Raw genomic sequence first — 21,566 nt, forward strand, 5'->3', positions numbered from 1 at the left:
GAAATTCGCCACTGCACAGAACCACAAATCATTTGAAAACAAATCCAATTTTGATAAACTCCCATATCTATTTTGTGAAACTCAACAGTATACCATCACAGCAGCCAGATTTGTGACATGTTGCCTTTCATACTTCAACTATTTGCATATTGTTATAACACTGTACACAGCCAGTAAAATAACATTTGAAATGTCTCTATTCTTTTGAAACTTTTGTGAGTGTAATAGGCTATTTACTCTTAATTATTCCACTTGGTTTGGCAATGTAAACTTGTTTCCCATGCCAATAAAGAGAGAGAGAGAGAGAGAGAGAGAGAGAGAGAGAGAGAGAGAGAGATATTGATGGGTGGCTGGGTGGGGGATATTTCGGTGATGATGGTAGGCAGGGGTTAGGATAGCCTAGCCTACTACGAAGAGAGAGAGCCGAGCATGCAGGGTTTGTAGGAGGGGCCTAAACGGTAATCTCTTATATTGAAAACTCGAGCCGGTGGCTGGGAGAATTTGTATTTTATCCTGAATTTGAACAGTAGCTGCTGTAACCATCCATCCACCTCTTGCACCTGGCAATACACCTGCCGTTACCGACAACACTTGCACGAGACCTCCGGGCTTCACTAACGGTAAGAGGGAATGAATACATTTCACCGGCAGTGGCAGACATTTGGAGCACATTGGTGAGCATAGTCAAGATGATCGATCACTCACGATAACGGTATCCATCCATGATCGATCATTATGATTTTGTGATATTTGTTGTCATATTTGAAATCATATTTTATTTCTAGGCCAAATTATATTTTCAAAGAAGGCTACGTGTGATCGGGTATTCTGCATTGCCTTTCTATCATGTCTCTGTAGCCTACCTAAACCCTTTCTCATATTCCCGACCCGATTATTCCACTATCCCCATCCTATTCTTATCGGCCATTTTGTGTGACCAAATTTAAGGAATTTGCCCGAGAGACTTAGTTACAGCGGAGGAGATGGTAATGATAAAGCAATGAAACGATGTATAAGACTACCCCGAAACTAGTCCATAGGCTACAATGCAGTTTTTATAGTCTACTGTGGGCCTATAGCATTATGGGACGGTGTGTCTGTCTGTATGTACTATAGTATAGGCAATGCGGATGAATGATGCCGATAGCCGATCTAATCGAATATGGACATGATCAAAGATTCACCCAATCACCGTTGAGGATGCAATCCTGGCGCTGTCACCACCATCACCCTCAGCCGAATATAATAAATGAATATAGTCATACGAAACAATAAAGATAACAAACATGTTTCTCAGATATCACCTCGGCATCACTTTTGCGATATATTTATTTGTTAGGCTCTATCCAAAGATAAGCCATGCAGTTGCAGTCAGCATGGAATGCTGAAAGCCCTTGGAAAAGGAGTCGCATACATTTCGGCATAAAGGACAGATAGATGATGTGTGTGGGCGGGTGGAAGCGGGAGATTTAGGGGGCAGGAGATGGCAAACTACGATGAATAATTCCTTTATTCACAACATAGGCTATGTTGCATAAATACGCATCTGCGGCCGCAATGCTATGGCACCAGTGAGGGAGCTGCTGAGCGGTGCGCGCGCCTCCGGTATGTGTACGTACAGCACGTGCTTGGATAGAGTCGTGACAGCTAGAATTCTTAGGTTCTCTATACGTTGGTGCACGTGTGGCGCAATTTAGGTTATAGGCTATTTCTCAGAATTGAGCTATAACAGCAATTCCTGTAATTCTAGGTATAAGCACACATGCTATGCATGCATTCTAGGCTATGGTTATTTCCCAGCCTGGGACAGTTCCACCGTAGATCAAAGCCTGATCTATTTCTCCACATTCAGTCTGGGTTGGGAAACTCGCTCACATTCGGCACGAGGAGCTGTGGGAGATGGAGTGAGACTTCTAACCAACCTGCTCTTCGAACCAACGTGCCCATGCAGTGCGCGTGCCGTGCGCCAAGGAGCGCGTGTGCGTGCGCTCGCGTTTTTGCCCCTCTCTTCGGGAATGAAGAGGGAATACATGCATACTTTGTGATCTGATTCCACTTGGCAGTTTGGAATTCGGGAATGAAAGAGGAGAGACATGACTGTGTCCTCATGATTAGATGTATCCAGAGACAGTTGATGAGGGAGAAAGATGGGAAAGCACAACATTGAGTAGAACAGATTCAGGGCATCAAGGCCTGCAAACTGTCCAACCTTTTATAGATATACAGACAGTTCTCTCTTTCTCACCCTACTCTTTGATTTCTGGTCTGTCTGTCTCTTGCTCTCATCCCTCGCTCTCATCCCTCGCTCTCACTCTCTCTCTCTCTCTCTCTCTCTCTCTCTCTTTCACTGTCTCTCTGTGTCTCACTCTTCTCACTCTAGATAGATTTGGGATGGAGTGAAGTGAGTGAGTGTCGCAGCATTTTCAAAGGACATGCCCGAAGGACTTGCTGTGCGTCCCACATGACACCCTGTTCCCTATGTAGTGCACTACTTTTGACTAGGGTCTGTAGGGTTCTGGTCAAAAGGAGGGAAATACATAAGGAAATACATAAGTTGCCATTTGGGGGGTTGAGCAGTTATATGTTTTATCATGAAGGGCTGTCGTGGAAATTCAGTACTGAGAGAAACGTGGTCATTTTTTTCAAACAATCCTCTTTATTTAATATCAATTAATTATTGCAATAATGAGGCTGGTCGACCCCCCCACTCTTGAGTGTTGGACTGAGTAACCTAACCCGTACACAAGTGCAGAGTCCTGTATATAGCTGACACTAAGAATGATTCATCGTGGTTGGTTCAACCACTTCATACAGACCAAGGAGCATCATAAGTCACTCTGGGTTCATCCTGCCGTTATCTGCACGGGGAAGTGGTCTATCTCGGTTACACCGACCATATCTTGTATATGTAATGCAGTCTTTAACTCATCTGTCAGCTCAAGCCATCTCTAGTGACCATACGCCCAGATTAGCTGCAGGGAACTAGAGTGGAGACCATAAAAACACAGACACTACTAGGACAGAAATGTCTTACTATTAGTTAAGTAAATAATTGGGGGGGGGGGGTCCTCTTCCCTAAATGCAACAGCAGTCAAACTTTGGGGGGTCTCTAAATAATGCTAATTGAACCTTTCTCCTTTTTGTTTGAAATGCAATTTACCTGGGCATGAAAATGAAAGCTAATTCTAAATGAAACGCTGACCCCCACCTATCTGTCATGGTTTAAACCATGTATTGGCTGTTTGGATGCTGGAATTATTTCGGAGTGGACGAATATGCACAGGTAGCCTTCTTTTTGAAGTGATTTGTTTGACAATCAGATGAAAACATAATGTCTGGTTGTGTTCATGCCACATTAAAATGTCATAATTTTTTGCCTTTAAATTTCATGTCTTTTACGATCAGGCCCATGAAAAATGACACACTTAGGAGGTACCAAGAAAGGTTAGAGCCCCCCCCCCCCCACGCACACCCTCCCCCTCCCCCCCCCCACCCCTCTGCATCTGCTCTCCTTTTTATCCATTCACCCCTCATTCCTTCTACTGTATACACACACATGCACACACACGTGGCCACAGCACACACACACCCTATACGCCCTATACACACTCATTTGACCCCCCCCCCCCTCCCCCATCACATTCATCAACCCCTCCTGTCCCCAACCCTCCACCCTCCCGTTCCTCTTAACCCAAAAGCAATTCTGGTGAAGTTAATTTATTCAGACTCACTGGGGTGTCCTCTATACCCACACAGGACTGAGTACCGACCATGCAGTTTATAAAGCCTTAACAACACAACCACACACACACGCACGCACGCACACACACACACACACATATATATATATATATTTTGGGGTGGCAGGTAGCCTAGTGGTTAGAGTGTTGGGCCAGTAACCGAAAAGTTGCTAGATCAAATCCCTGAGCTGATAAGGTAAAAATCTGCCTTTCTGCCCCTGAACAAGGCAGTTAACCCACTGTTCCCCGGTAGGCTGTCATTGTAAATAAGAATTTGTTCTTAACTGACTTGCCTAGTTACATTTAAAAAAAATAGTTGGTTGAAGTTCCTCATGTATTGCCTACACACTGATCTGAGATAATTCTGTGTTTTTACACCCTAAGGTTAGGAGTGGGTGGGTTAGGAGTGGGGGAGGTTAAGCTGATCCTAGATCTGTGTAGAATGGCTAACTCTCTTACCGGAGTGAGTGACAAATAGAGTTATGGGGAGGTAAGAGTGTTGATGAGTTCAGTGCAACAGCGTCATCGTCAGCTATTCAGTCTTGTTAGTCTGTTGTTGCATTTGCTTGCTTGTGATGCAGACATTATTGTGATGCCGATCTGGGTCTTGTTCATTAGGAACAAAACGGAAGAAAACAGACTGAAACAGGTAGGGACCTGTACTTTTCCAATAAGAGATGTTCATTTAATTGTCATTGTGTGTCCTAATGATCATGGTGATGCATGCCAGGGCATTTGTCCTGTGTCACTCACATCAGTATAATGGACCTCAAGGGAAACAGACTCATGCCTTCGTCATTCACAGCTGGATAAGAATAGCATGTTTGTTTCATAAGTGTTTTCTAAGACATTTTCTTAACATAGAGATACGAAAAAGGGTAATGTTTTGGTCGCACTCTAATTTTTCTACTATCCCATCCCAGCACATTGCATCAAACGGATGCCCGTTTTTGTTTAGGTTTATCAATTCAAATGTTATTTGTCACATGTTAGTGTGTTAGTGTTTGCTTGGTCCAGCGCAGCTCTAGTATAATGTATGGCTATATTTCTGAAGCTCTAGTATGATGGATGTCTACATTTCTGCAGTTCTAGTATGATGTACAGGTAACTGCCAAAATAAAGGAAACACTTGAGTAAATGAGGAATACAAGGTATGTTTAAAGTAGGTGCTTTCACACAGGTGTGGTTCCTGAGTTAATTAAGCAATTAAAACATCCCATCATGCATAGGGTCATGTAAGAAAATGCCCAGTTGCTCATTATTCTTCGTACCATGGCTAGAAGAAGAGATCTCAGTGGCTTTGAAAGAGGGGTGTCAAAGGAGCATAGAGGGTTTAAAAGGTGTGTGAATGTGTGTGTGTCTCAGTCACCAGGTCTCAACCCAATTGAACACTTATGGGAGATTCTGGAGTGGCGCCTGAGAAAACCACCAAATTATAGAATTTCTCGTGGAAGAACGGTGTCGTATCCCTCCAAAAGAGTTCCAGACAAGGCGCATTGAAGCTGTTCTGACAGCTTGTGGTGGCTCAATTCCCTATTAAGACACTTTATGTTAGTGTCTCCTTTATTTTGGCAGTTACCTGTAGGTCCCTATTACTGCAGCTCTGCTAGTATGTTCTAATGTGTCTACATCAGTGGTTCCCAACCTTTTCTGTTCCGGGGACCACCAAAAACCTTCAAAAGCTGTTGAGGACCACCATCCATGGATACGCACAATCTTTTAAGCATGAAATATATTTGCGATCACATTTAGTACATTTTAACAGTGAATGTAAACAAATGAAAGGCCTAATATTATTATAAACAATTTGTATTGTGAAAAATAATGTAAAATGGCTTACAATGCCATTAATACTCCCAAATATTATTGTTTTTTTAATGTTTTTTGTGTGTTTTTTTAGATATAGAAAATATATGTAAAATAATTTGCAGACCAGCTGCAGTACTCCCGCGGATCATGTGTAGAACACCACTGTTTTCTACACATACTGTACTACTCTAGTATGATCTAATACGTATATATTTTCTGCAGGATGTAAATGTATTTTTCTGCAGCTCTAGAATGATTTCCAATCCTAACCCAAGGATATTGTATGTAATTCTCCTTAAAATTATAACCAGAGAGATGGGAAGAGGAAATTAGCCTTTTGAAATTATGCAATGTAAAACTTCCATATATCAGGATAGTAAGTTTGCAATTTTGACAAAAACTATAGGATGAGAGACAGATAGAGAGAGAAAAAGAGAGAGAAATAGAGAGAGACAGAGAGAGAGAGACACACAGAGAGAGAGAGAGAGAGAGAGAGAGAGAGAGAGAGAGAGAGAGAGAGAGAGAGAGCAGGACATTAGGGAATGAGACATTTATATAAACAAGGAGTTGTTCTGTAAAATGATAGGCAGATGAAGATGGGAGTAAAAAGAGGGGGAGTGGGAGATTTATACAAACGAGAGGAAGTAAGGTACTCATGCTTGATGATGATGCCCTCAGACAACTGTTAAAACAGGCCAGATATGCCATTTTGATTACATGTGAACGTCATGTTCCATAACGTGTGTGACGTCCTCTAGCGCAAAAATCATCTAACTGATTAGAAGCTGCCCATAGGCACATATCTAGGATCAGCTCAGGCAATCCCCAATCCTAACCCCAACCATCATAGGGGCAATGTCAAAACCGACTTCAGATCAGCTGCTCTGGGAGGGAAATACTGTACAGGGGAAATACAGTGTATAAATACGTCATGGGATTTTACCACAGAGAGTTATGTAAACACACAAGCATAAGCACATGGACTAGATCCAGAGGGAGGGAGTCAGAGGAAAGAGACAAAAAGCAAGGGAGAGAGAGAGGATGAGGCTGCTGCCACGTGCGTTTGTTGTGTGCTTGTGCAAGCACGCTTGCGTGTATGTGTGTGTATGTGTTCGTGACAAAGAACGATAGAAAGAGATAGAGGCTACTACCCTCACGTTGCACTGCCTGTTGTGACGTATTTACAGACAAAAGCGAACTGAAACCAGGGGGTTATCCTTTTACAATCACCTTGAAACGCTGCAGCAAAAGCCTTCTCTAATGTAGCCTAATTCAGGAGTCACGACGGATGTTCAGTATCTGCTTTGTGAAAATTAAACGTAAACTCCAGTTGTAGATTGTGTTGATGTGTTTTCCCTATTCAGATGAGAGGACGGAGAATTGTATCGTGCCGATGCAAAATGATCACACACACACACACACACACACACAAACACGTCTCGTGTGCTCGATGACGATGGGACGTATCGACGTGGCATTTTACCTCACACGGATCAGCAGACACTGCTCGCTGAATAAATCATCCAAGATTAGAAGGATGTGTGTGTGTGTGTGTGAGAGAGAGAGAAAGATAGAGAATCCTCAATCTTACCCCGTAAGGTCTTCGAGATAGAGAACAAGGAAGGTCATAGGTGAGTATTTGATCCAGAAATAGATGATGTGAAGAGTGTTATGTGTAATAGGTTAATTAAAGGTGTGATCTGTAATTTCGTCGTCACCTAAAGGTGTGATCTGTCGTTTCTTTGTCCCTTGTGTGGCCCACGGGATAAAATTGACAAAATCAAATGGAAATCTCAAACTCCCCCCACACACGCACACACACAGTCACACACACACAGTCACACGCACCACGCACCTGAGTAATAGGATAGGTCATTGTGTTGATATTGGACTTACACTGCAATAGCGTGAAGTACTGAGGTCACACTTATTGCGTACCTCTCTTTGTTTTGGCTCTCTAAAACTCGTAATAACTTGGCCTGCAGGCCTATCGCTCCAATCCTCTGTGTTTAGTAAAAGAGTCAGGACAGTAGCGCATGTGTGTGTGATGGTGTGTCTGACAGTGTGTGTATCTGTGTATATGTGTGTGTGTGTGTTTGTGCACATGTACAAGAATGTGCTTGTCTGTGTGTGTGTGTGTGTGTTTGTGCACGTGTGTGTGTGTTTGTGTGTGTGTGTGTGTGTGTGTGTAGTCTAGAGTATCATCACTACAACACTGTGACAGCAGCACTGTATAGCCTAAATCCTCCTCTTCGCTGTCACCCTCTGTTGACATGTGATCCAGTTTAGTCAGTGTCACTGCTGTTTCAAATGGATAGGAAGAAAGACAATATCCGGGCAAATGGATTTGACTTTATTCTATGCTTTCTTATTCTATTCTATTCTATCCTATTCCATCCTTTTCTATCCTATTCTATCCTATCATATTCCATCCTATTTTATCCTATCCTATTCTATCCTATCATATTCCATCCTATTCTATCCTATCCTATTCTATTACATCCTATTCCATCCTTTTCTATCCTATTCTATCCTATCATATTCCATCCTATTCTAGCCTATCCTATTCTATTCTATCCTATTCCATCCTTTTCTATCCTATTCTATCCTATCATATTCCATCCTATTCCATCCTATCCTATTCTATCCTATTCTATCCTATCCTATCCTATTCCATCCTATTCTATCCTATTCTATCCTATCCCATCCTATTCTATCCTATTCTATTCCATTCCATTATATTGTCCTATTCCATCCTATTATATTATATGCTATTCTATCCTATCCTATCCTATTCCATCCTATTCTATTCTATTTTATTCCATCCTATTATATCGTATTCAATCCTATTCTATTCTATCCTATCCTATTCTATTTCATCATATTTTATCCCATTCCACCCTATTCTGTCCTATTCTAGTATATCCTATTATATCCTATCCTATTCCATCATTTTCTATTCCATCCTATTCTATCCTATCCTATTCCATCATTTTCTATCCCATTCTATCCTATTATATTCCATTCCATTCTATTGTCCTATTCCATCCTATCATATTCTATCCTCTTCCACCCTATTCTATTATACCCCATCCTATTCTATCCTATTCCATCATTTTCTATCCTATTCTATCCTATTATATTCCATTCCATTCTATTGTCCTATTCCATCCTATCATATTCTATCCTCTTCCACCCTATTCTATTATACCCCATCCTATTCTATCCTATTCCATCCTATTCAATCCTATTATATTATATTCTATCCTATTCCAACCTATTCTATTTCTTCATATTTATCCTATTCCATCCTCTTCTGACCTATTCTATTATATCCTATTCTATCCTATCCTATTCCATCCTATTCTATCCTATCCCATCCTATTATATCATATTCTATTCCATTCCATTCTATTGTCCTATTCTGTCCTATTATATTCTATCCTATTCTATCCTATCCTATTCCCTCCTTTTCTATTATATTCTATTCCACCCTATTCTATCCTATTCCATCCTATTCTATTTCATCATATTTTATCCTATTCCATCCTATTTTGTCCTATTCTATTATATCCTATTCTATCCTATCCTATTCCATCCTCTTCTATCCTATTCTATTTCATACTATTCTATTCTATTCTATTCTATCCCATTCTATTCTATTGTCCTATTCCATCCTATTATATTCTATCCTATTATATCTTATCCTATTCCATCCTATTCTATTCTATTCCATCCTATCCTATCCCATCCTATTCTATTCTATTCTATTCCATCCTATTCTATCCTATTCCATCCTATTCCAGCCTATTCTATTCTATCCTATCCTATTCCATCCTATTCTATTTCATCATATTTGATCCTATTCCATCCTATTCTGTCCTATTCTATTATATCCTATTCTATCCTATCCTATTCCATCCTATTCTATCCTATTCTATTTCATACTATTCTATTCTACCCTATTCTATCCTATTCTATTCTATCCTATTTTATATTGTTGTGAAATGGTTAGATATTACTGTTAGATATTACTGCACTGTTAGAGCTAGAAACACAAGCATTTCACTATACCCGCAATAACATCTGCTAAACATGTGTATGTGACAAATACAATTTGATTTGTTTTGATTTGACACACTGTTTCTAAGAGATGGGAAGAAAGAATAAATGGATTCCAATCTATTTCATTTATGCATATAGGCTTACTGTATACATCATGTGGTTTGAACATACACTATATATACAAAAGTATATGGACACCCCTTCAAATAAGTGAATTTGATGATTTCAGCCACACCCGTTGCTGACAAGTGTATACAATGCAATCTCCATAGTCAAACATTGGCAGTAGAATGGCCTTAATGAAGAGCTCAGTGACTTTAAACGTGGCACCGTTATAGGATGCCACCTTTCCAACAAGTCAGTTCATCAAATTTCTGCCCTGCTAGAGCTGCCACGGTCAACTGTAAGTGCTGTTATTGTGAAGTGGAGCAACAACGGCTCAGCCACACAAGCTCACAGAACGGGACCGCCGAGTGCTGAAGCGTGTAAAAATCGTCTCATTTTGGTTGCAATACTCACCACCGAGTTCCAAACTGCCTCTGGAAGCAACAGCCTAAGATCACTACACGCAATGCCAAGCGTCGGCTGGAGTGTTGTAAATTTCACCACCATTGGACTCTGGAGCAGTGGAAACACGTTCTCTGGAGTAATGAATCACGCTTCACCATCTGGCAGTCCAATGTACATATCTGGGTTTGGCGGATGCCAGGAGAACAATGCCTGCCCGAATGCATAGTTCCAACTGTAAAGTTTGATGGAGGAGGAATAATGGTCTGAGGCTGTTTTTCATGGTCCGGGCTAGGCCTCTTAGTTCCAGTGAAGGGAAATCTTAACACTACAACATACAATTACATTCTAGACGATTCTGTGCTTCCAACTTTGTGGCAACAGTTTGGGGAAGGCCCTTTCCTGTTTCAGCATGACAATGCCCCCGTGCACAAAGCAGATCGGTGTGGAAGATGTAGTGTGTCACTTGGTGCCTCTTTGTTCAGCATGTTTGCTTGCCTGCCAACCAAACGTCAGCAAGAACATCATGCAGAAACAACCTTCCTATCCTCTCTTCTCCTCCTTACACCATGCACCTCTGATAGGCTTTTGTGTTTCTGTAATGGACAGGTGTCTGTTTACACTCGTAGAAAAAAGGGTTCCGAAAGGGTTCTTCGGCTGTCCCCATAGGAGAACCGTTTTTGGTTCCAGGTTTGGTTCGGGTTCCATGTAGAACCCTCTGTGGAAAGGGTTCTATATTGAACCCAAAAGGGTTCTACCTAAAACCAAAAAGGGTTCTCCCATGGGGACAGCCGGAAGAACCCTCTTAGGTTCTAGATAGTACATTTTGTTGTAAGAGTGTATCTGTGTAGTAATTATCTTTCTCATGTGATATTTCATGTCACTGAGGAGGTTAACAGATAGAAAAACGAGTGAAGCGTTTAACGCGGGTCGTAGACGGTGGTGTGTGTGCGCGCGCGCGTTTATATGTGGACGGTCCATTGATTGGAAGGGCGCTGCTGAGGTGTGTATTGATGCCATGCTAAAGTTCATGTGGCAGTGATTCATTGTGTGTGCAGGTTTGTGTGTGTGACACTGTCACTGCCCCCCCCCTCCCCCTCCTCCCCCAGTGTGTTTATGGCACCGTGCCTATGCATGCCAGTTGATGGAAAAGTACCAGTTAGAGACAGGGGAGTGTGTTAGGTCTGCTGGGGCCAGACAGTGTTTTCTCTGTCCCAGGCAGGCGGCCTCCCTCCCTCCCTTCCTCAGCCCAGACACATCTCCCATCGACAGATTATCGGAAATGTCTGGCCCTGCCTCACTGCTTCAGCTAGAAGCCTGATTCCCCCTGGGGCCAACTAACACTAGCTGTCCATGCATGCATGGGACAGAGAACACACACACAGATGGAGACAGAGATACACTCTTACACATAGAAATACACACAAAAAAGTCTGAAAAGGTATGCACTCAATACTGTTAGTTACTCTCGATACGAGTGTCTGCTAAATGACTAAAATGTAAATGTAAAATGTACACACATGTTACACACGGACGGAGGAAACACACACACATGGACACACACACACATACGGACGCATACGCACATGGACACACACACACATACGGACGCATACACACATGGACACACTCACACATACGGATGCATACGCACATGGACACACACACACATACGGATGCATACACACATGGACACACACACACATACGGATGCATACACACATGGACACACACACAGGCTTTAACCACTCAATAATCTCTGCACCTTTCCGGAATCTCTTTCCAACGACCTGAGCCCTCCTCCTCTCTCGCTCGTTTCGCCCCATGCTTTTCCCAAGCTCAGAAAAATGTGATTGTTTTCCGAGTGAGCCAGTGTTTTCCGAGGAATCCAGGGAAGCGGGTGAGGGGGAATTACCGAAGGGATTAGGGGGATAGGGGGTTGGCAGAGGGGGGCGCGCCACAGGGACGGATGCCAGTCGCCTCTCTCTGTGCCACATACAAACTGTTGCCAAACTGGACGGGCAAACTGGGCTGGCGTCCTGGCGATGACCAGAAGTCACATTAGTGCCGTCTGTGTGGTTAGGGGTTGTGTTGTCTGTGTTTTTCCTGACCAAGACCCCGTCCACTCTGGTCAAAACATTGGGATGCGGTAGTAAGTTAAGAGGTTATGGTTGTGTAGACTGCCTGACCAAGACCCTTTGAGGTTGACGTGTTTTGAAGCTACTTACTCTGTCTGACCAATGCCCATTGATGTTAAAGTTGACCCATTGATGTGAATTACAGGGATATGGTTGAAGTGTTGTGAAGCATAAATATACAGGCATCTAGACAGTGTATGGGTGTAATAGGAATTGCCAGGACTGTAATGGGGAAATGTAAGGTCACTAAAGTTGCATATATTTGCATATATGCATATATTCATATGTGTCACGCCCTGACCTTAGTATTCTTTGTTTTCTTTATTATTTTGGTTAGGTCAGGGTGTGACATGGGTGTTTTTGTCTTATTCTAGGGTGTTTGTACTGTCTAGGGTTTTTTGTAGATTTATGGGGTTGTTTTCATCTAGGTGTTTATGTTGGTCTATGGTTGCCTAGATTGGTTCTCAATTAGAGGCAGGTGTTTATCGTTGTCTCTGATTGGGAACCATATTTAGGCAGCCATCTTCTTTGGGTATTTCATGGGTTATTGTCTATGTTATGTTTCACGTTAGCACATTGTTTATATAGCGATCACGTTCGTCTTATTCGTTTTGTTGTTTTTGTTTAAGTGTTCTTCGTGTTCTTCATTAAATAAAGAAGAATGTATTCTAACCACCCTGCGCTTTGGTCTACTCCATACGACGATCGTGACAGAATAACTCACAAACAATGGACCAAGCAGCGTGGTAACGGACAGCAGCAGCAATCAAAGGACTTCTGGACTTGGGAGGAGATCTGGACGGCAAAGGACCCTGGGCACAGCCAGGGGAATATCGCCGTCCCAAAGCAGAGCTGGAGGCAGCGAAAGCAGAGAGGTGCCGGTATGAGGAGGCAGCACGGCGGTGCGGCTGGAAGCCCGAGTGGCAGCCCCAAAAATGTATTGGGGGAGGGCACACGGGGAGTGTGGCGAAGTCAGGTAGGAGACCTGCGCCAGGCTCGGTGCTCCAGATCTCCAGTGCGCCTTCTCGGTCCGGTCTATCCGGTGCCATCTCCACGCACCAGCCCTCCGGTGGCAGCCCCCCTAACCGGGCTTCCTGTGCATCGCCAGAGCCCAGTTCTCCCTGTTCCTCCTCCCCGCACTCGCCCTGAGGTGCATGTCCTCGGCCCAGTACCACCAGTGCCGGCACCATGCACCAGGCCTACAGTGCGCCTCGTCTGTCCTGAGCTGCTAGAGTCTCCCGTCTGTCCTGAGCCGCCAGAGTCTCCCGTCTGTCCTGAGCCGCCAGAGTCTCCCGTCTGTCCTGAGCCGCCAGAGTCTCCCGTCTGTCCTGAGCTGCCAGAGTCTCCCGTCTGTCCTGAGCCGCCAGAGTCTCCCGTCTGTCCTGAGCCGCCAGAGTCTCCCGTCTGTCCTGAGCCGCCAGAGTCTCCCGTCTGTCCTGAGCCGCCAGAGTCTCCCGTCTGTCCTGAGCCGCCAGAGTCTCCCGTCTGTCCTGAGCCGCCAGAGCCGCCCGTCTGTCCTGAGCCGCCAGAGCCGCCGTCTGTCCTGAGCCGCCAGAGCCGCCCGTCTGTCCTGAGCCGCCAGAGCCGCCCGTCTGTCCTGAGCCGCCAGAGCCGCCCATCTGTCCTGCGCCGCCAAAGCTACCCTTCAGTCCTGAGCTGCCCCTCAGTCCGGAGCTGCCTCTCAGTCCAGTGGGGCCCTTTAGTAGGGTTGCCAGTCCTAGGTTGGCGGCGAAGGTCGCCGTTCCTAGGAGGCCACAAAAGCGGACTAAGACTATGGTGGAGTGGGGTCCACGTCCAGCACCCGAGCCGCCGCCGTGAAAGAGGCCCACCCGGACCCTCCCCTTTAGATTAGGTTTTGCGGCCGGAGTCCGCACCTTTGTCGGGGGGTACTGTCACGCCCTGACCTTAGTATTCTTTGTTTTCTTTATTATTTTGGTTAGGTCAGGGTGTGACATGGGCGATATGTGTGTTTTTGTCTTATTCTAGGGTGTTTGTACTGTCTAGGGTTTTTGTAGATTTATGGGGTTGTTTTCATCTAGGTGTTTATGTTGGTCTATGGTTGCCTAGATTGGTTCTCAATTAGAGGCAGGTGTTTATCGTTGTCTCTGATTGGGAACCATATTTAGGCAGCCACCTTCTTTGGGTATTTCGTGGGTTATTGTCTATGTTATGTTGCACGTTAGCACATTGTTTATATAGCGGTCACGTTCATCTTATTAGTTTTGTTGTTTTTGTTTAAGTGTTCTTCGTATTCTTCATTAAATAAAGAAGAATGTAATCTAACCACCCTGCGCTTTGGTCTACTCCATACGACGATCGTGACAATAAGGTATTATACAGGGCACATTTTTTTTTAAAGGTTTTAAAAAAACAATAATAATAATATTTAGTTTATAGTGATTAACACAATGTTTAGCATATTCATATATGATGTACTACACATGATTTCCAGTGTTCAATTTGTGATACTCAAGGTGTGGGTTGACAGTCACTAGACTTCATACTGAATGTTATGGATTATGTTTATGTCTTTTGATAGTGATTGACGCCAATCAGACTGCGAATAGACCAGTGAATAATCAGTGTGTCCTCGGTCCTTGTACCTCCAGTCTGGCGTCAATCACTTATCAACAGATATGAGAATAATCCCATAACATTCAGTGTCAAGTCTTGTGACCGTCACCAGGCACCTTGAGTGTCATTTGTTCTTACATGCCTACTTAAAGAAAGGTTCATTGGAAAATATACATTTTTTTAGGTACACCGATCTAGTACAGGGTCAGCCTCCAGAACAGCCTGAATTCTAAAGGGAATGGAAATGTTGCTCAATTGGTATCAAAGGACCTAACGTGTGCCATTGACACTAGGCAGGATGGAGCAATAGACTTATGCAGCTTTTGCCAAATCCGGACTCTGTCATCTGCATGACACAACCCGTTGTGGTCGTCTGCTGCAATAGCCCATCCGTGACAATGACAGACGAGTTGTGGGCTCCCAGATGCCATTCTGCACGCCACTGTTGTACTGTGCCGTTATTTGCCTGTTTGTGGCCCCGCTGTTACTGTAGCTTGCACAATTCTTGCCGTTCTCCTTCGACCTCTCTCATCAACGAGCTGTTTTTGCCCAAAGGCCTGGCGCTGACTGTTTTCTGTTTGTCTCCATTCTCGGTGAACCCTAGAAAGACACTGTTGTGCGTGAAAAGCCCAGGAGGCCGTCCATTTCTGAGGGTCTGGAACCGGCACGCCTGGCAACGACGAGGTCACTCGTTTTGCCCATCCTAACGTTCAATCGAACGATAACTGAATGCGCCTATGCCTGTCTGCCTGCTTTATATAGAAAGCCACGACCACATGACTCACTGTCTGTAGGAGCGAACCATTTTCGTGAACGAGGTGTTGTACCTAATAAACTGGCCACTGAGTGTATAAATATGCTAAACATTGTGCTATTCACACTAAACTACATTTCCCCATTAAATTGGGTATTTGTCATCTTTCTTTTTGAAGGATACTTTGTGTACCTAGCAGCTTTGGAGAAATGCTGGATGTGAGTTCTGCAGCATATTTCCCTTCTGTCGAACCTGCTGTTCAGTATTTCTCCTTAAAGGCCCAATGCAGCTATTTTTATAGCAATATCAAATTATTTCTGGGTAACAATTAAGTACTTTACTATAATAGTTTTCCATTAAAATTGTCAAAAAGAAACACAAATCGCTTTTTAGCCTATTAACTAATTTATCACCTGACCGTCTGTCCTGAGCCGCCAGAGTCTCCCGTCTGTCCTGAGCCGCCAGAGTCTCCCGTCTGTCCTGAGCCGCCAGAGCCGCCCGTCTGTCCTGAGCCGCCAGAGCCGCCGTCTGTCCTGAGCCGCCAGAGCCGCCCGTCTGTCCTGAGCCGCCAGAGCCGCCCGTCTGTCCTGAGCCGCCAGAGCCGCCCATCTGTCCTGCGCCGCCAAAGCTACCCTTCAGTCCTGAGCTGCCCCTCAGTCCGGAGCTGCCTCTCAGTCCAGTGGGGCCCTTTAGTAGGGTTGCCAGTCCTAGGTTGGCGGCGAAGGTCGCCGTTCCTAGGAGGCCACAAAAGCGGACTAAGACTATGGTGGAGTGGGGTCCACGTCCAGCACCCGAGCCGCCGCCGTGAAAGAGGCCCACCCGGACCCTCCCCTTTAGATTAGGTTTTGCGGCCGGAGTCCGCACCTTTGTCGGGGGGTACTGTCACGCCCTGACCTTAGTATTCTTTGTTTTCTTTATTATTTTGGTTAGGTCAGGGTGTGACATGGGCGATATGTGTGTTTTTGTCTTATTCTAGGGTGTTTGTACTGTCTAGGGTTTTTTGTAGATTTATGGGGTTGTTTTCATCTAGGTGTTTATGTTGGTCTATGGTTGCCTAGATTGGTTCTCAATTAGAGGCAGGTGTTTATCGTTGTCTCTGATTGGGAACCATATTTAGGCAGCCACCTTCTTTGGGTATTTCGTGGGTTATTGTCTATGTTATGTTGCACGTTAGCACATTGTTTATATAGCGGTCACGTTCATCTTATTAGTTTTGTTGTTTTTGTTTAAGTGTTCTTCGTATTCTTCATTAAATAAAGAAGAATGTAATCTAACCACCCTGCGCTTTGGTCTACTCCATACGACGATCGTGACAATAAGGTATTATACAGGGCACATTTTTTTTTAAAGGTTTTAAAAAAACAATAATAATAATATTTAGTTTATAGTGATTAACACAATGTTTAGCATATTCATATATGATGTACTACACATGATTTCCAGTGTTCAATTTGTGATACTCAAGGTGTGGGTTGACAGTCACTAGACTTCATACTGAATGTTATGGATTATGTTTATGTCTTTTGATAGTGATTGACGCCAATCAGACTGCGAATAGACCAGTGAATAATCAGTGTGTCCTCGGTCCTTGTACCTCCAGTCTGGCGTCAATCACTTATCAACAGATATGAGAATAATCCCATAACATTCAGTGTCAAGTCTTGTGACCGTCACCAGGCACCTTGAGTGTCATTTGTTCTTACATGCCTACTTAAAGAAAGGTTCATTGGAAAATATACATGACTCACTGTCTGTAGGAGCGAACCATTTTCGTGAACGAGGTGTTGTACCTAATAAACTGGCCACTGAGTGTATAAATATGCTAAACATTGTGCTATTCACACTAAACTACATTTCCCCATTAAATTGGGTATTTGTCATCTTTCTTTTTGAAGGATACTTTGTGTACCTAGCAGCTTTGGAGAAATGCTGGATGTGAGTTCTGCAGCATATTTCCCTTCTGTCGAACCTGCTGTTCAGTATTTCTCCTTAAAGGCCCAATGCAGCTATTTTTATAGCAATATCAAATTATTTCTGGGTAACAATTAAGTACTTTACTATAATAGTTTTCCATTAAAATTGTCAAAAAGAAACACAAATCGCTTTTTAGCCTATTAACTAATTTATCACCTGACGATGTCATCAGTCAAGCCGAAACTCCACCCATGCAAAACCTGCGGATTACAAGGTCATGTGTAGATTGTATTTTCAACCAGCAACAATCAGGAAATAACACAGATGAAAATGTGTCACACTTTTACAGTGTAAGTTTCATAAGCTGTTGTACAACATGATACAAAACAGAATTTTGACTGCACTGGCCCTTTAAGATGGGATGTTATTTATCTATTTATCTCTAGAGTATATACTGTAGCTTTACTTTACTGGAGTTAAATCAGATCACATTCTCAATTACAGCAACGGATGTGCTTCCTGTCCATTTGCTTTATAGGCCTGCTCCTGGTCCCTAATCAGATTTTTGCACTCTCTCGCCCTTTCTCTTTCTCCCTCTTCCTGATCTCTATTGATCTCTCTCCCTCACTCCCTCCTCTCATTCTCTTTATATCAATCTATATCCCTCCAATCCCTTCTCTCTCACTCCTTCACTATTTCTACCCGATCTCTTCATTTATCTATTCCTCTCTCTCTTATTTGACCTCTTCCACCCTTCTCTCTCACTCTCCTACTCACCTCCATCTTCTTCTCTTCCTCTCTACTTTCTCCAATATTATTTCCTCTCCTCCATTCCCCCCTTTCTCACTCACCTTCTTCTGGCCTTCCTCCCTCTCCGTCCCATCTCTCCCCCTCCATTCCTTCTTCCTGTCTCCAGCTGTAAAGATGAAGATTGAGAACAGCCTGCCCCGCCCCCAGCTCCCCGAGACCCCTCCCCAGACGGGCCTCCAGTTCACCGTGGCGACAGAGGAGGACTTTGAAGAGATCATGGCGATGAGCCAGGACATCTATGGAGGGCTGGACTACCTGCCGACCCGCTACACCGCCTGGCTGTCGGAGTCCAACCGCACCGTCATACTGGCCCGCAAGCAGGGCAAAGTGGTGAGAAAAGGTTATAAAGTGTGTCATAAACATGTTGTAGCATGTTTACAAAGATGTTATTAAGGTGTTGTAAGAGTGTGAGGAATGCTACCAGGCCTGGCAACAGGAGACCAACTGTACCGTTGTACTGGAGTGCAAAGAGGGAAAAGTGGGGAGAAAAGGCTATAAACAGTGTTATAAGGGTAATATAAACATGTTATAGCTTGTTTTTAAGGGGGTTATTAAGTTGTAAAAAGGGCTGTATTAGGAACTACCAGTACCTGCCCACGCACTACACTGCCTGGCTGTTCGTGACCAACCACACTGTCATACTAATGCTTTGCAAACAAGCAGGGCAAAGTGGTGTGAGGAGTTACAAGAGTCTGCAAGGGTGATACCAGAGAAATAGAATCCATGTTAGAGTCCTAAAGGAACCCTGGAGATTAGGAGTGGCCTACTTTGGAACCATTGAGAGTTACAGTTGAAGTCAGACGTTTACATACACTTAGGTTGGAGTCATTAAAACTGTTTTTTCAACCACTCCATAAAATTTCTTGTTAACAAACTATAGTTCTGGCAAGTCGGTTAGGACATCTACTGGGTGCATGACACAAGTCATTTTTCCAACAATTGTTTACAGACAGATTATTTCACTTATAATTCACTGTATCACAATTCCAGTATGTCAGAGGATAACATACACTAAGTTGACTGTGCCTTTAAACAGCTTGGAAAATTCCAGAAACTTATGTGGCTGTAGAAGCTTCTGATAGGCTAATTGACATCGTTTGAGTCAATTGGAGGTGTACCTGTGGATGTATTTCAAGGCCTACCTTCTAACTCAGTGCCTCTTTGCTTGACATAATGGGAAAATCAAAAGAAATCACCCAAGACCTCAGAAAAGACCTCCACAAGTCTGGGTCATCCTTGGGAGCAATTTTCAAACGCCTGAAGGTACCACGTTCATCTGTACAAATAACAGTACGCACTATAAACACCATGGGACCACGTAGCCGTCATACCGCTCAGGAAGGAGACGCGTTCTGTCTCCTAGAGATAAACGTACTTTGGTGTGAAAAGTGCAAATCAATCCCAGAACAACAGCAAAGGACCTTGTGAAGATGCTGGAGGAAACAGGTACAAAAGTATTTATATCCACAGTAAAACGAGTCCTATATCGACATAATCTGAAAGGCCGCTCCGCAAGGAAGAAGCCACTGCTCCAAAATGTCCTCTGGTCTGATGAAACAAAAATAGAACTGTTTGGCCATAATGACCATCGTTATGTTTGGAGGAAAAAGGGGGAGGCTTGTAAGCCGAAGAGCACCATCCCAACCGTGAAGCACGGGGGTGTCAGCATCAGGTTGTGGGGGTGCTTTGCTGCAGAAGGGACTGGTGCACTTCCCAAAATAGATGGCATCATGTGGGAGGAAAATGATTTGGATATATTGAAGCAACATCTCAAGACATCAGTCAGGAAGTTAAAGCTTGGTCACAAATGGGTCTTCCAAATGGACAATGACCCCAATCATACTTCCAAAGTTGTGGCAAAATGGCTCAAGGACAACAAAGTCAAGGTATTGGAGTGGCCATCACAAAGCCCTGACCTCAATCCTATAGAAAAGTTGTGGGCAGAACTGAAAATGTGTGTGTGAGCAAGGAGGCCTACAAACCTGACTCAGTTACACCAGCTCTGTCAGGAGGAATGGACCAAAATGCACCCAACTTATTGTGGGAAGCTCGTGGAAGGCTACCCAAAACGTTTGACCCAAGTTAAACAATTTAAAGGCAATGCTACCAAATTCTAATTGAGTGTATGTAAACTTCTGACCCACTGGGAACGTGATGATAGAAATGAAAACTGAAATAAATCATTCTCTCTACTATTATTCTGATATTTCACATTCTTAAAATAAAGTGGTTATTCTAACTGACCTAAGACAGTGAATTTTTACTTGGGTTAAATGTCAGGAATTGTGAAACTGAGTTTAAATGTATTTGACTAAGGTGTATGTAAACTTCTGACTTCAAATGTATATTACCTAGAAATAACAAGAGAATTACAGATAATGTTCACACAATGTGTATCTCTTCAGCTGTTCATAATCTCCCTCTGTCTTTCTCTCCCCCTCTCCTTTCTTCCCCATCCCCTTCTCCTTTATCCCCCCCCCACCAGATTGCCCTGGAGTCAGTGTGTGTGATAGATGACGGTGACACCATGCTGGTGGAGGGGTTACGCGTGGCCCCCCAGGAGAGGGGGAAGGGTGTGGCAGGGGTGCTTCTGCGGTTCTGCTCTCAGCTGGTCAAGTCCAAGTGGCCTGAGGTGAAGGTGACCAGGCTGACCCGCGACGACCAGCTGGGGCCCAAGGACTTTCAGAAGTACCGCCTTATCACCAAACAGGTAGGTATTGGTTAATTGGTTCATTTGTTGCTTGCCTGATTGGCTAATTGATTGATTCGTATTAAGCCTTCCAAATTTCCAACATTTTCCAAGTTATTTCTAGTCGTCCTATTTCTGACGAGAAACCATTATAACTCTAGTCCACTTGTGTCAGGAAATCATGTTCTACCAAAATGACACATTCCCCTTTCACAACAGTCTATTAACCAACCACACAACCTTCTCTTTACCCTACGTCTTTTCACCACCGCCTCTCTCCGAAAGGGCATCCTGCTAGTTCGCTTCAATGCCGAAGACCTCAAGCTCCGGCTCTCCGAACTGGGGCTGCATGTGACCCTCCCTCCCTCCTCTGAGGGTACCTCCCAGGGTTCTGACACCCCCCTGGTTCCCCCGGTCCTTCTGGACCTCAACGAGGCCCACCAGATGTTCCTCAACTCTGGCCTGATGTCCAACGTACTCCCTAACGCTACCATCGTCCAGGACTGGCAGCCGTTCAAGCCCCTACCCAGCAACATGGCCATTCTTCTGAAGAAGGTAAAATATTA

At 44.0% G+C, this 21,566-nt stretch overlaps 1 protein-coding gene across 1 annotated transcript in view; it reads left to right on the forward strand.

The window, feature by feature from the left end:
• The first annotated feature begins 356 nt into the window (after nucleotides 1-356).
• Nucleotides 357-21,566, forward strand: part of nat16 (N-acetyltransferase 16) — a 33,379-nt gene continuing 12,169 nt past the window's right edge. The window contains exons 1-4 of the mRNA XM_020490678.2: nucleotides 357-620; nucleotides 18,418-18,641; nucleotides 20,797-21,021; nucleotides 21,286-21,555. Coding sequence (XP_020346267.1) covers nucleotides 18,426-18,641; nucleotides 20,797-21,021; nucleotides 21,286-21,555 — 711 coding nt within the window. The 5' untranslated portion in view covers nucleotides 357-620; nucleotides 18,418-18,425. The remainder of the gene's footprint in view (nucleotides 621-18,417; nucleotides 18,642-20,796; nucleotides 21,022-21,285; nucleotides 21,556-21,566) is intronic.

Source organism: Oncorhynchus kisutch, linkage group LG9 (assembly GCF_002021735.2).
Source record: "Oncorhynchus kisutch isolate 150728-3 linkage group LG9, Okis_V2, whole genome shotgun sequence".
Lineage (NCBI taxonomy): Eukaryota > Metazoa > Chordata > Actinopteri > Salmoniformes > Salmonidae > Oncorhynchus > Oncorhynchus kisutch.